The sequence below is a fragment of the Crinia signifera genome, chromosome 12, assembly GCF_055691185.1.
Source record: "Crinia signifera chromosome 12, ASM5569118v1, whole genome shotgun sequence".
NCBI classification, from domain to species: Eukaryota; Metazoa; Chordata; class Amphibia; order Anura; family Myobatrachidae; genus Crinia; species Crinia signifera.
Window position 1 is genome coordinate 17,973,992 of NC_139228.1, and position 16,822 is coordinate 17,990,813.

General features: G+C 42.1%; 1 protein-coding gene across 1 annotated transcript in view; it reads right to left on the bottom strand.

Annotated features, from left to right (window-relative positions):
• The window catches only part of PAX9 (paired box 9), a 48,993-nt gene extending 32,680 nt beyond the window's left edge, over window positions 1-16,313 (bottom strand). Inside the window, exon 1 of the mRNA XM_083167257.1 lies at window positions 16,256-16,313. Within this exon, the coding sequence (XP_083023383.1) occupies window positions 16,256-16,313 (58 nt within the window). The remainder of the gene's footprint in view (window positions 1-16,255) is intronic.
• Window positions 16,314-16,822: the final 509 nt, after the last annotated feature.

A 16,822-nucleotide genomic window follows, 5' to 3' on the forward strand; every position in this document is an offset into this window, starting at 1 on the left:
ACATAGGATGATTTATTATAAATGTCCAGTACAGTATATTATTGCTAATTGTACAATATGCAGATGGCTGATCTACAGTCCAGAACAGATACGGTAGGTTCTTCTTATTATTAAATTGTTTAGCACTGCTCCTCACAGTTTTTATAGGAGAAGGTGTTTTCTGTTCATGTCTGGGTAAAGAAAAGCAACAGTTATCATTTGAATTGTCCTTATTGTTTTTTTTGGAATTTTCAGGGAAATTGATTAGCTCAGTGGTTCCCAAACTGTGCGCCGTGGCTCCCTGGGGTGCCTCAGGACACTTGCAGGGGTGCCTCGGGTTGGTCGTCCAGGACCAATTCAAATTATTTATGATCAATTATTTCTGGACAAAACCAGTGCTGGTGGCTGCCAATCATAAAATGTGTACAACCAGAACCAAATCCTGCCCTTTACCACATAACTGAACCTAAGAAGCACATATAAACACAATCTACTTCATTTGATATATATTTTTTGGGGCCTAGGGGTGCCTTGGAAAAATTGGGATACTCTAGGGTGCCGTGATTAGAAAAAGATTGGGAACCCCTGGATTAGCTGGTAAATGATCACATACCTTTTTTGTACATTATTATTATTATTACCAGTTTCTTATATAGCGCACACATATTCCGCAGCGCTGTACAGAGAATATTTGAACAATCACATCAGTCCCTGCCCCAGTGGAGGTTACAATCTATATTCCCTACCACATGTACACGCACACACAGTCATTCTAGGGTTAATTTTTGGGGGGAGCCTATTAACCTTCCAGTTTATTTTTGGATATGCAGTACAGTATATAGGACATGCTGAAGAAAACTGCCAAATAAGCAGATAAGTGCCCTCATCAAATTATTATTCGTCTTTATTTATTTTATTTGCACTAGCTTTCAGTAGTGTTAAATATTGTGTGTGTATATATATATATATCTATATATATATATATATATATATAGATATATATATATATCTATATATATAATATATATTATATTATATATATATTGTTCACTTTTATTCTGTTTACTTATTGCCCTATGAACTCATCTTTTTCAAATGTTTTTAAATTAAATTTTAGGTCTTTTTTATTTTTATTTTATGAATAACTGCACGTGTTTTAGCTTACTGGCTTTGTATATTCCATTAACTACAATTTACTGTTTCTGGCTTATAATTGTTTTATATTTTTTTGCGCCAGAGTGGGAAATAACAGCACGTGTCCAATATTCTGGGAATTTATGATGTGTTTGAGAACATTTGTTTATTATGGGATGCAAACCCAATAACAGTGAGTTTTCTTTGTGCAGGTAAACGAGTTGCCTCCACTTGTAGGGATTTAGCTGTGTGATAATGCTATTGTACCTAACATTTACGTTTTGCCTTTAGGTGGCATTATCTCTCATTTGTTTTACTTTCTGAGGTGCATGGTGGTAAATTGGGACCTGAAAGTACTAGAAAATCATTCCATATGTGCATTCATGTCATCAGCAGTGCCCCTTTAAATAATTCACCAGTGGAGCTTACGATCTATATTCGTCACCACATGTACACGCACACACATTAATTTTAGGGTTCATTTTGTTAGGAGCCAATTAACCTACCAGTATTTTTTTTGGTGGGAGGAAACCGGAGCACCTGGAGGAAACCCACGCAAGCACGGGGAGAATATACAAACTCCACACAGTTAGGGCCATGGTGGGAATCAAACCCATGACCTCAGTGCTGCCAACCATTACACCATCGTGCTGTCCAATTTATCAAAAAAGTATATAGTACCCAAGGAGGGGATTTATTAAACCTTCTAAAGAGAACGAGTGGAGGGATTGTGCTTTGCAACCAACAAGGTTCTAACTAATATTTTATAGAATGTACTAGACCAGTGGTTCTCAACCGCAGTCCTCAAGGACCAGTGCATGTTTTCCAGGTCACTCGGCAGGTGCACAGGTGCACTCACTACTCACTGACACATTTTAAAAGATCCACAGGTGGAGCTAATTATTTCACCTGTGATTCTGTGTGGAGACCCGAAAAACGTGAACTGTTGGGGGGTCCTTAATGACCGAGGTTCAGAACCACTGTACTAGAACACAGGTTCTCAAACTCAGTCCTGAGGACCCACACAGGTCATGTTTTCCAGGTCATCTGTGGACTATGACCATCTGTAAAAGTTGGTCATAGTCCACTATTCGTCGACAGGCCATATGTCGACACAACAAAAAGATCGACATACCTTTGGTCAACATGTTCAAAAGGTCGACACGTGCAATAGGTTGACATGGTAAAGCTCGACATGAGTTTTTCAAGTCCCAAAACAGGTGGTTTTTCACACTTTACTATCCTAGTGGACATAGAGTTAGATTATCCAAGTGGACATAGAATTAAATTATCCAAGTGGACATAGAGTTAGATTATAATAGTGTGCCGATCATAGCGAGACCGTGAGTGAAGTGCGCCATGCGTGGGGACTCGGTGCACCTATGCGGCGTCCATATTAATGTATGTCAATATAGACAACCAAAAAAACCATGAAAAACTAATGTTGACCTTTTTCATGTTTACCTTTTCTTCATCGAACTTCTTACTTTCGTCTGTATGACCCTACCCCTTGAAGACAGAGTTTGAGAACCACTGGTCTATCTAGAGAAGGTATTCTCAACTTAAGTCCTCAAGTTCTACCAAAAGGTCACGTATTGTCTCTATAGTAATGCACATGTGAGTTCATCTACGTTCCTGGGTCAGTAATTACCCCACCTGCTTCCAAAGACAGAACATGAGCTGTTGGAAAACTTGTGAGCTGAAGTGGAGAACTCTTGCTCTATAAAGCAGGGATGGGGAACCTTCAGCCTTCCAGCTGTTTTTGAACTGCACATCCCAGCATGCCCTGCTACAGGTTTGCTATTTGGCCATACTAAAACTGTTGCAGGGCATGCTGGGATGTGTAGTTCAACAACAGCTGGAGGGCCAAAGGTTCCCCAACCCTGCTATAATGGAAAAGAAAATTCTGCGTAATATCCCTTTCATTTACATACAGCATATTTTAAAATAATGCACCTTCAACAGATTTCTCACTTGTAAAAATACATTTTAATGAATAATTTCCCATTATTAGAGGTTATGGGTGAGATTTAATAGGATGAGAGATTGAGAAAGTGAGATTTTTGGTAAGACATCTCCAGTTTTTTTTAAAGCGGCAATCATTTACACAGCAATACCAGTGTGATTTTGCTGTGTAAATGATTGCCGCTTAAAAAAAAAACTGGAGATGTCTTACCAAATCTCTCACATTTCCGAATCTCTCATCCTATTAAATCTCACCCTTAGGGTCAGCTCCCTGTTACAGGAGCTCCGTCCCAGTGGCTGTAATTGAAATCATGCTGTTGTGTCAGATCACTCCCACTATGAAGACAGGCGCCAAAGGTGAATGGCAGATATCCAGGCGATATGTAATTGACCTTACTAAATACAGCGCGTCCTGGAGATCCTAAGGGAGAGTCACACAACAACAAAGTATTATTGCTGGTTAAGAAATGAATTGATTTGTGAAGTGTAAAACCTCTTTAAGTATGTGCAGCATACCTTTGACTTTCATGACTTTCACAGTATTAGACACCACAGAGTATTTAAGTTGGATTATTAACCCCATTTATGCAGAAAGCAAAGTTTCAGTGTTTCCAAAGCAAGACCATTATATTGGTTGTGTTTAGATGCCCACACACGGTGAGATGTGTGCTGGGTGCGATATGAGCTATACAATGTGTGCTATGCAATTTGAACTTTATACAATGTGCGATTTGGACTACATAAGATTTGGACTAGACTACAATATGTAATTTAAACATGTAAAGTACATATCGCATGCGATTCCTTACAGGGTGAGATTTTAACCAGACACGATGCGATGATTTAGTACAAAAATCACTGCGCGCACATATGCCCCATACACACGGTTCGATTTGAACTATTTTTCTATTCGATTTTCCTTATATAAGCAAAATGTAATTGAAATCGAATCAAAATTGAACGCATTTGATTTTGATGCGATCACGATGTGCGGCATCGAATTTGAATACAAAAATAGATTTGTACTGTATAGTCCGAATCAAATGCGTTTTACTTGCCGTGCGATTCGATCCCAATTTAATCCCAATCGAATAGGGATCGAATAGCAAGGCAATAGCACCGTGTGTACACCCCTATAAAATGTTGCCCTGTGATATGGACTACACAGGAGTGCGCATATGCAAAATAAACACAATGCGATATGAACGAGATGCAGTTTAAACTAAGAAGAAATTTGTGCAAGGGTTCATGCAATGCTTCTATTAACATTGTAATATTAACATAAGTATTGTGAAATGCAGATATATAAATCCGACACTAAACCCAGATGTTCATATTACATGTTTGCAGTAGATGTATAATGCCATTTGGGTGGAATCTGCACTAATTTTGTGCACTATGGGCCTTATTCTGGTTCACTCTTAGAGGCAAATTCCTTATCAAATGGACAAAACCATGTGCACTGCTGGGGAGGGGGGGGCAGATGTAACATGTGCAGAAAGAATTAGATTTGGGTGAGTTATTTTGTTTCTGTGAAGGGTAAATACTGACTGCTTTATTTTTACACTGCAATATAGATCTGACTTTGAAGAAAACCCCCACCCAAATCTAATTCTCTCTGCACAAGTTACATCTGCCCCACCTGCAGTGCACATGGTTTTGTCCATTTGAGAAGGAATTTGCCTCTAAGAGTGAACCAGAATAAGGGCCTATATAATTGCAGGTGAGTCCGGATCTACATTCACCTGGGTAAAGCCTAGAACAGCCCTGGCCAACCTGCCGCTCTCCAGCTGTTGTTAAAACTACCGGGTCAATTTACTAAGCAGGGAGTTCTATTGAAGGTGAGATGTTGCCCATAGCAACCAATACAATTCTATTATCTTCTAGAAGGGGTTAATGAAATAAGTAGCATCTGATTGGTTGCTAGGGGAAACATCCCTTCTTAGCAAATGTACTCCTAGTAGCCCTATTAGGGAATAGGCCCTAATGCTGACACTTGTAGTTCTACAACAGCTGGAGAGATCAGGTCGGCCTGGCCTGTACCAGACATTAGTCTGATTAGTCATTTGTGCCAATAAAGGGACTAATTGATGTTTGGTCGTTGTGTACAATGTTCATGCAATGGAGCAACTATCAGCGGACTGCAATGCATCAGGGCACGGCTGCAATCCCACTCACAGGAGGTTATTCTGGTTGGTGCGGTCCGTTCCGAATTCTTTCGGAGCTGACCGGACGCCACGCTGTGCGGACATGGTAAGAACAGGTCCTCCGCATTCGAACGGACTCACTCTCTAAGAAGAGGGTGTGTTTTCGGACTACATCCAAACCGTGCGGTGGCCACACAAAGATTCTGCACGGTCTTACAGCGTCAGAACGGACGGGAACCTGGCCGTACGCACCGATGCGGGGTATGTCCGCAAAACTCACGACTGTTATCTGAAGTCATACATCTGACACATGACACACTTATGCAATTAGGCAACCTCATACATTTTTTTTTATACATTTTGTTTTTGTTTGCTAATTATTTGTATGTTACCTTTCTTTTTTGGCATGTGCCAAATAACATGCACGAAAATTCATATGTTTTCCACCAATTTAATAAATGTTATTTTTACCCCCAAATGTGTGGTGTTATTGCTGAATGTAAAAGTGACATGTAAAATTATATTATTGGTAGCCATTTCTGACCATTGCTTGCAGTGTAAATGTGGGTAAAATAGCAAACATGCAGTGGTGTTTTAGGTTATCTTTGTGTATTTAGTAATGCTCCATTTAGGCAGCAATGCTTCCAATTGAAGCAATGAAAAGAGTGTAAATAATGACTAATGAGTAGAGGAGTGGATTGTATTGTGTTCAGCTGACAGTGTTTCAGGTGCGGGCGTACTAATTGGGCGAACCGAATGCCTAGCACAAGAACAAGTGGTCTCCGCAAAGTGAAACTTGCTTATGAAGACCGCATATTTCATGCGTGTTGGTTCGTTTGCAGTTGGTGTGCTGTCCGAATGCACGCCTACCACAGTTAGTGCACTCCCTCGTGTACGCCCATATTTACGCCCAGTTTTTCCCACTTTGAAACCACGCCCTTGTGTAAGTCCGAATGACGCCCAAAAACGCCCATATTTCCCGATTCAATTCGGTGGACATTTCTGTACGGTATTAGTGAGAACGAGTACGGAGACCATGCATGGCACATGCGCATAGCGTTGCCTACGCATGTGCAGACGGCTAAAAAGCGCACTCCGAAAGAATGCGGAACGGACCGCATCGACCAGAATAAGGCCCACAATGAGGAGAATCATGGAGAAATGATTGACAGGAAGTGACTATTTGGGTGAGTTAACGGTGAGTGGTTTTAAAAAAATGCAGGCGTGTTATGGCCACTTCTGTGGCGTGTATCTGTCCTCAGCTGCTAGCTCACGTGTACAAAACACGGCACCTGCTTCGCTACTGCTGTGTCCAGTCCGTGTAGCCATAAGACTGCCCTAGCGGTCCCTATCCCACATATAGCCTGCATATGTGTATGCGATTGTGAATGAGATTGTGGTGACTCCGGGATCTTATTTTCTGGGTGGCAGAATCACTTGCTAACATTAGCAGTTCTGTTTTACAGCGTGTGAGAGCCAATGGTCGATGTTCATTTCCCCCAGTACATTACCAGATTTTTGTTCCTACAGGCGGATTGGACAGATAAATCTGCAGGTGTGTACGCAGCTTTACTCTCTGCACATCTAACATCTGCCCCACCTGCAGTGCATCATGGTTTTGCCCATTTTGAAAAGAAACTTGTCCTATGCGTGTCTGCTGTTCATACACATTAGATACAAAAAAAGTTTTTTTTATACGGTCAGGGCAGTAAAGGCACGGAACTCTCTTCCATATCGTCCATACCCATAGGTGTTGTTGAAGGAGACACATTGAGCACATTTAAAATAAGGTTGGACAAACATTTATTAATGTTCAGGGATCAGGGTTCAACCGATAACCACTATAGTCAATATTAAAATAAAGTATATACAGGTTGAGTATCCCTTATCCGAAATGCTCGGGACCACGAGCATTCCGGATAAGGGAATATTCCGGCTTTTGGAATATTTTTTTTAGGCATACTTACCTGCCCCTGGTGGGTCCCCGATGGTCCCTCGGCGTCCATGGAGTCCTCCGGCGTCCACGGCAGGCCACCAGCACCGTCTCCGGCGTCTCCAGCGGTCCCAGGAGTGCTTTGCGCAAGTTCCCAGGCGCACCGGTGACGTCACCGGCGCGCGCGCGCACTCGCACAAAGCACTCCTGGGACCGCTGGAGACGCCGGAGAGGATGCTGAAGGCCTGCTATGGACGCCGGAGGACTTGGTAAGTATTAAAAGAGGGTTAGGGGGGGGAAAAAAATAAAAATAAATTTGAATTATTCCAAAAAAACACGTTTTTTGGAATAATTCGGATACGGGATGACCGGATACGGGATACCCGACCTGTATTTCATAGAGGGGATGACAAATCTTGGTTAAAAGTTGAAGTTGATGGACATTCATCTTTTTCAACCTCAAATATTATGTTACTATGGACCTTATTCTGGTCCATACTGTCACATGCGAATTCGCATGCGAGCCCGATGTTTTAGCAATGCGCATGTGCAAGCGCCGGGTATGTGCGGACATGGTGAACAGTTTATTTACATGGTGCACGCACCCAACATTGCGGCCATGGGCGGGGGCATGGGCCGGCAAGAAATCGCCCGGTGACGTGGGCACCAGGGGCAGGTACCTGACACCACCAGATGTCAGCTGCCCGCCCACTTCATTCAGAATGGCCAAGCACATCTACGGTTGCTCTGAGCAACCTTAGATGTGTGTGTGCCTTCCACATCATTCGGTGACCATCCAATGATGCGGGTGTTCTCCCGCAGGCTGTGAATGGATGTTTTTGAAAAACATAATTTGCAGCCAGTGCAGTGTGGCGGCCAGGCCAACATTCGCAAGGCGGGGTTTGGTGGACTCGCAAGGCTGCGAGTTTGCAGCCTTGTGAACCAATCAGAATCACCCCCTATGTTTGTATCTACGCGTGACGACTTATATAGCTGCTTTCCCTGCTCCTTAATTCTGTTGTTTAACTGTTCACTTTGTCCTCATCTTATTATTTAAAAAAAATGAGGCAGTGGAGGACAAACAGACTGCGCCTTATTAATATTCATGTTGTCATGGTGAGCCTTTCCAAACATGTACGTTCGCTAATAAGCACCAAGTGTGTATGTAAATGTAGGTGTACAAACCTCGTCCCAATGAAAATATGCGCTAATGTCCTCTTGGCATCAGGAGAGCAGCCTGTTTGTGATCTATAACAGCAATGTGCCCTGGTGCCTTCAAGTTTATCCAAAGAGCTCGGCTTTGCGCAGCTGCCAGGATACTCCTCTTCAATAAGTATCCGTTTATGGAGTCTAGCCTATAAGAACAGACTGTAAGAACTACACCGCTCATGCAGAAAGACATCAATTCTATTGTGCAGATGGTCAATACTGAAAAATGCGGAATGTTCCAAGCATATTGGAGATTTTCCAGAGAAATTAGGGACAGTTTGCAATTATTCTATTTCTACAGGCTTGGCAGTCTCACCGTACTTCCAGTTTTATTATAGGACCCACAATACTGGTCTGTACACTGATCAGAGCCACCGTATTGTTCTGCTAATTATCAGTGGCCACAGCTGATCCTCACACATGGGTAAAGTACCATTTATAGTAATAGTGTTCCACAGTACGGCGGTGATAACAGTAACATCCAGCAAAGGGTTACCAGTAATACTACTGCCCAGTAATACGTCAGCACAATAGTTGTAGTGTCAACAATACCTACTGTAGTTGTATTATGCAGGATTATACCACAAATGATATAGTACATTAGAGAATACCACCATTACCATAATCCATGAGTTGTACAAATGCTTAATAATATAGCATTTCTATTAGTAGTACCCAGAAATATTTACAGCGGTAAGTTAAGTAGTAATCCACCAATATGATTATCAGTACGTGTCCCGTCACTGTTCCCGCCTTCTTCTTCCAAACCAGAGACTTGTTCTTCCACACAATAGAACGCTACAATTGGTGCCCAGGTTGAATGATAGATTCCTAGTTGGTCCCTGTCTGTGGCAAGTAGGAGTTAAGTATTGTGCACTGATTTAAATGACATAAGACTAGTGCCACTTGGCTCTACTATTACCAGCCTCTACCAAACCCATCATGGCATAAGGCTAGTGTCACCTGGGTAGCACTATTACTGTCCTACACCAAATGCATTGTGCCAGAAGACTAGTGTCACCTGGGTAGTGCTACTATTGGCATCTAGCAAACCCATCATGGCATAAGATTAATGTCACCTGGGCAGCACCAATACTGACATCCACCAAACCCATGATGGCATAAGACTAGTGTCATCTGGGCAGCACTACTACTACTGGCATCCACCAAACCCTTCATGGCATAAGATCAATGTGACCTGGGCAGTGCCACTACTGGCCTCCACCAATACTATCATAGCATAAGAAAAATGTCACCTGAGCAGCACCATTACTGGCATCCACCAAACCCATCATGGCTTAAGACTAGTGATAACTGGGCAGCGCCACTACTAGCATCCATCAATACTATCATGGCATTAGATAACTGTCAATTGGGCAGCACCACTACTGGCATTCACCAAACCCATCATGGCCTAAGACTAGTGACACCAAGGCAGCATCACTACTGGCATCCACCAATACTATCATGGCATTAGATAAATGTCACCTGGGCAGCGCCACTATTGGCATTCACCAAATCCATCATGGCATAAGACTAGTGTCACGTGCGCAGCGCCACTACTGGCACCCACCAATACTATCATGGTATAAGATAAATGTCACCCTGGCAGTGTCATTACTGGCATTCACCATACCCATCATGGCATAAGACTAGTGTCACCTGGGCATCACTATTACTGTCCCCCACCAAACCCATCATGGCATAAGACTTGTGTCACCTGGGCAGCAATATTATTGGCCTTCACCTCTTTTGGAAGTCAGCAAGTCAAGAGATAAAAGAAAGTCTGTGTCCTAAGACACCATCATGCGCTGAGGTGTAGAAACCACTAAACTGTGATCTCAGCTGCATCATGACGTGAGCGGTATAATGTCATCTGCTGGCCGGCTATACCAGATCACACTGACTCTTGTGTGGAACATGTAGGCTACATGGACAGGGCTGCTCAGTTCTTTTCTGCCATCACGTTATATGTTCCTATGCTTAATAAATCTTGCTCTCCAGATGTAGGAGCACTACTACTCCCCACACTGCTGTGCCAGCCAACTAGCCCACAACAGCTGGAAAGCCACAGGTTGCATACCACTGACACACACTATACAAACAGAATCGCTTGTTTGTACAATATGGATCCAGATGGTTTTTCAACCCCCACAGGAGACATTAATAAAACTAAATCACCTGAATATATTCCATCCCCTCATACAAAAGATTGTTTAAAAATAGGCTTGGACAGTATAACTCAACCATATGGAATGAAATATGATGCAAACCAATTGAAGATGTTATCATTATATCTCGTACATATTTTCCTAGCTCTGCTCGGCTAACTAGGTGGACGAGCGCAAAGGGAAAGAAAATCCCCCAATCTCCAATCTAAAATTCCACCTATGATATTAAACCTAAAACAATATGTTGTAGTAAAGAGGGATTTGCTTTTACTGGCCCCTGGTTGCCAAAATAGCTCAGTTTACTAAAAACATATTCTCCCATCATGTGTTGCCATGTTAATGTGAATAAACGGATTTATTAGCATCGAAGTATACCTTCTCCGCGCATATACATCACTATGGAATTTTGTCTTGGATATGAACATAATAAGATCATCATGAAACAGTCAGTAAACAATGCAATCATGCAAGTGATCAATGCTATATATTGCATTTAGCACTAGATAACGCATACTTATACTTGCCACTTACATTAAGATTTAATACACAGTTTAATTTTTTTTTTTTTTTTTTAGTTCACTAGAACTTTAAAACCAAAGAAATGATCTTCCTGCTCATTGATGTGCAACTGGCGGCCTTAGGTAGGTAAGATTTATGGACACCGTAAACTTCAACCTACTTCCTTCCTCAATCCCACACCACCAATAATACCCAATTTTTAACCCGCCAAGTAAAAGTGTGGAGGTGGCAAGTTCCACAGCGACTACCTACATTAAGTAGAACAAGGATTTCTTCTTCAAAGACATCCCTAATTTTGTGATAGGCAAACTCATTGGTGCTCCTTCAGGTCCTGGAGCCCTAGACAGAATTACAAAACTCTGATCATGTGTGGAATCTTGGCATTGTGCTGGATGGTGGCTTGAAACTAAAGAATCAGGTATCAGCCACAATCAAATTATCTTTCTCTCATCTGAGGAACATATCTAGAATCAAACACTTCGTTTTCTCTGAAGATCTGCAAAAAAGTCATACATGCATTTGTATCATCTCAATTGGATTACTGCAATGCCCTCTACCTTGGACTTCAAGCAAAAGAATTTCACCGAATACAGCTGGTACAAAAACACAGCTTCCAGGCTGTGATCCAACCAGCCCTGTTCTAGCCACATAACTCACGTTCTCTTCTCCCTTCACTGGCTGCCTATAAATGGCGAATCATCTTCAAGATTAACTTACTGAGTTTCAGATCCCTATATGACCAAGGCCCAAGGTACCTGAAGCAGCTTCTGATTCCATACTGTCCCAGCCGAGTCCTGCGATCTGTAGATCTGTAGATGAAGACTTTTAGCAGTACCTAGAATCTCCGTAATTCATCTGGGGGGTCAAGATTTTAGCCACGTGGCTCTGACTATGGAACTCACAGTTCTTGAGGCCCCCACTGAAGAAACCTTCAAAAAAAGACTCAAGACTTTCCTGTTTACTCAAGCATTTCCGTAATTCCCTTAAGAATTGTTTAAGAAAAGCTTTTATGTACTTCATTGTTCCTATACTGTATTACATTCATTCTATCTTTTGAGTGCTATTGGAGAAAGAGCACTATATAAATAATATTTATGGTCGATGACCATCGAAAAATGTGGGAGTTTCCCCATGGCCTGCGAATGGATGTTTACACAGAGTGCGAATGGGGGGCGGGCGGCCTGCCATTCGCAGGGCGGGTTCTGGTGGACTTGGTAGGGTGCGAATTCACATCCTTGTGAGTCAAACAGAATAAGGGCCCAGGGCACTATGATTGAGAGAGTTTGGAAACCACTAGGCTAGATGGTGTATCAGGCAGCATATCACTACTCTGGCTGCAACTGAGGTTAAAAAAAATTGGTAGTTACACGGCAGCATTTACGTAGTCAGCGTAGTGTCCCTGACCAAATCAGCATAGTGTTCCCGTGACCAGCATAGTCAGCTTTTGTCTGCAACTGTGTGTACATTTGCGCCTAACCGGAGTTTACGCAGTTAGCGTAGTCAGTCAACGTTATGCAGTTACCATAGTCAGTCAGCATTGTGTCAGCGCTTATTACATTATGTGGGAATCATTGACAATTTTTCACTTGCCTGACATGACAGGTGTGAATGTATTTCTGAAACACCCCCACTGTCCACGTCAGCCCGAAGCGTGGCGAGCAGACGTGGTACGCGTCCTCCAGACCTGTTCATACCCCACTATTCACGTCGGCATGGAGTTGATATTATAAAGTGTGGCGAGCACAGCGAGCCACCGAGCCCGAAGCGTGGCGAGCGGACTTGGATTACTTGTTGTGTATTCCGCGTCCCCTCACGGGGCTTGCTGGGCTCGCCATGTTTCAGGCTCGTTTTACGCAGAGGGGATCTGGTTACCGGTGCTGTGTAAGAGGCGCTCACTAGGCTTGCCGGGGACAGAGCTGCAGCTTGCGGGGACAGTACGGTGACTACGCTGCTTGACGGGGACACTATGATGTCTACGCAGGGCTGCCGCTGGGACACTACGCTGAATACGCAGGGCTGCCGCTGGGCTACGCTGACAGCGTAGCGTAGCCTGCCGCCGTGAAACTACACAAGTACCAAAAAATGTATCAAAATATACTGTAACCGAATTAGCTAATTGTGGATTATCCATGAATCCACATATATATTTCTTATCATTCAAAATAGACGTAATACCACAGCTGGGCTCCACCATTACATTTTACTTGTTTCTCCTCATTTTTATAGTGGAATAAATAACAATATTTATTATATTTTATCAATATCATTATTTTTTCATAATAAGGGAAGTCAAATCTTTTCTTAATTAGCAGATCTCTCAAACTTAACTATGGAAAGAATCAATATGTAAAATCAGTGGGTCAGGAGAATCTGAAGATTTTTTTCCATTTCCGCCACTGGAATTGCAGCTGTATTGCTATGATACTGGATTACCAAACGGGTTTACACATTTTTGCCAATAACAGTACCTACTGACGAGGGCTCATTTACTTTTGTAATCCATAAATACAGCAAGCTTTTACCATAGTTATGTGGATAAGACTATGTGGAGAGGACACTGTTTCTGAGAGCTTACAATGCAATTGGGATTATAGCCAGTTGAAAGCTCGATGATGTCATTGTCAACACCACATGGTTGACTTTGGCAAAAGGACAACACAAAAATGGTTGAGTGTTTTTTTTTATTTTCTTTACATTTTGTGGGTGAGGGTTAGGTGTTAGGGATGAGCTTAGGGTTAGGTTGATGGAAGGGACAGTTTGGTTTAGGCGCCAAGAGGATTGGTTAGGGTTATGCCATGGGAGGGGTCTGTGGACAGTTAGGGTTAGACATTAGAGGAATGGTTAGGGTTATGCTGTGGGAGGGGACAGCTAGGGTTAGATATCAAGAGAATGGTTAGTGTAGATGCATCTGAGGCATCTTGGTCTTTGTAGTACCCAGGTATGACATCACTTCCGGTCACACGGCTGGCCGGGCAGTCAGTGTTAGCCAGAGCTAGAATAAAGCACCTGATTGAAGCTGCACAGGTGTCCGTGAGTTTCTTGATACGCACACATCTACAGTTAGGGTTAAGCCAGTTAGGGTTAGGTATCAAAAAGAATGGTTAGCATTATGCTATGGGGGGACAGTTAGGGTTAGACATTAGGAGAATGGTTAGGGTTATGCTATGGGAGTGGACAGTTAGGGTTAGGCACCAAGAGAAATGTTCACGCAGGGCCGGTGCTAGGGTGTCCGGCGCCCTCCTGCAAACCATACATTTTGCGCCCTTTCACATTGCCATTGCAACAAGCTGCAGCCCGATTGTGGGAGTGTATGCAACATGCGATCCTATGGAGGATCTCGGGTGCATGTACATGTATGCATACACCATCTCAGTGCTGTGTCCACAAAATGTTGCAGGCACTAAAGGTGCCCATACATGCTGCAAGAATCGCATATGTTATGGGATAGATTGCATCGCATCGTACGGCATGCATGCAATGTGTGTGCGATGCGATCCAAAAGCAGTACAAAAAGAGGGGAGGAGATAGAGGGGGCGGAGTGTTGATGACTGCCAGTGGCACTGGCACAGCACACTGAGAAGAGGGAAGGAAGGGGAGGCGGCGCTGCTGCCTGTTCGTCATTTGATTGACAGCTGACAGGCGCAGGGAGCAATGGGTAGGGGGCGGATCCGAACATAACATGTCATCCAGGCATTCACAGACAGTGCTACATGCCTCAGCGCAAGTGTCCGTGAGGAAGAGGGGGCATGTCGCAGGAGGAGGACAGTGTGTGCGCGGTGCAGGGAGCTGCTCAGCCTCTCCATACTGTCGGCCGCTATCAGACAGGCGCTGCGGGCGGCGTGCAGGAGGCAGTGACAGTGAGGGCTGAGGCAGCTTTAGCAGAGCAGGGAGGGAGACAGCGCCTTTTCAGCATGGCGCCTCACTGCTTTGCAGGAGCTGCTGAGTGGGTAGCGCCAGCCCTGTGTTCACGTTATGCTATGGGAGGGGACAGAGAGTTAGGCACTAGGTGGAGGGTTTAAATAATAAAAAAAGTGTAGGCTATTTTTCACCATTAAACACTTTCTTCCATACAGCTGTCAACCTTTACCTCTGTCGACCAAATGTATGTCTCCCATGTGGTATCGATCCATTGTATATTTATTGAGACATTATTGATCTATTAATTCCAAACCATATAGGATTTGAGTTGGCACAATGAGGAAACGCGGACAGAGACAGAGTGTGTCTTTCAATAAGTATATCTTATGGGAATTCTTTATGTATCCACTTCTGGTGTATAGACATTCATGGTTAATTAAAGAGAAAGAAAATTAATTCTAAGCAGATTGAAGCAGATAATTGCAAGTTACCATATTGAGAACCATACCCTCTTTTAGCTCTAAGCTTTTCCCCTACTGAAGTCTGCAAAGATGAAATGCATTTGGTATATATAAAGCATTAAATAGTACAAGCTCCAGTTGCAGCTCCAGATCAGGGACTGGAGCACAATTCAAAATTTAAATAGGAAAGCCACATCAACTGCCAGTGAGTCCGTTTGGAATGGCAGTTGTGTTACTCCCCTATTTTAATTTTGAAATGTGCTTCAGCCCCACCCCTGGATCCACCACTAACAAACTCTATTCAGGATGGTAAAAGATCAAAATCCTTCCATCTTGACAGATAAAGTGGGACTTCACCTCCAACAAACTGAACATTGTGCATTGTACTTTTATGTGTTTTCATGTTATGTTCTTTTTGTTAGATTTTAATAAGTTTAAATATATATTGTTTGTAGAGTATGTTCATTGAAGATATATGAAGATTTATACCAATTGTATGATAAATATGAGAATTGTAAGATAGATGTGATATATCTGACATAGTGCCCTTTTGTTTATCATTTCTTCTACATTCTATGGTAGAGCATTGACTGGTGGGTTGTAATCAAAAGGTGCAACAAATATATAATAATCTGGTTAATTTACATATGTTAGAAAATAGTGCATTGGGAACAATTGTATGTTGTTTAGATATATAATTGGTTTATATACATAGAACACTAAAATAATTAGTCAGTAATGCTGGTAATAATCTGTAAATATCGACATTATATCAATGACAACATTGTTAAAGTCCACCTAGTACATGTCAAGATTTTGAAAGATGATTTGCAGCCCACATGTCCACATTATGCAGTCAGTACTATAAATACAACATACCTGATATTTTATCTGGAATTCCATATTTCATCCAAGAACTTTCCAGCTTTCCAATCATTCCATAGACAAAAAAGGTGAAAATATGTTGCATCTCATAAATAACAGATAATATACAGAGATATATAATAATGTACAGGTAATATATATACATATATGCATAATAATATTAACATACAGGTAATGTACAGACATACAGTACATAATAATATACAGGTAATATATAGACATACAGTACATAATATACAGGTAATATACAGACATACAGTACATAATAATATACAGGTAATATACAGACATGCACATTTAATATACCGATAATGATAATGTACAGTCATACATAATTCTATTTTGTGCCTTCATATAATCTGCAGTGTATTACCTGTATATTATACATGTCTGTACATTACCTGTATATTATTCTGTATATCTGTACATTACGTGTATTTTATTATGCATCTCTGTGTATTACCAGGTATATTATTCTGTATTTATGTGTATTACCTGGATTTTATTATGTATGTTTGTACATTACCTGTATATTATTATGTATTTATGTGTATTACCTGT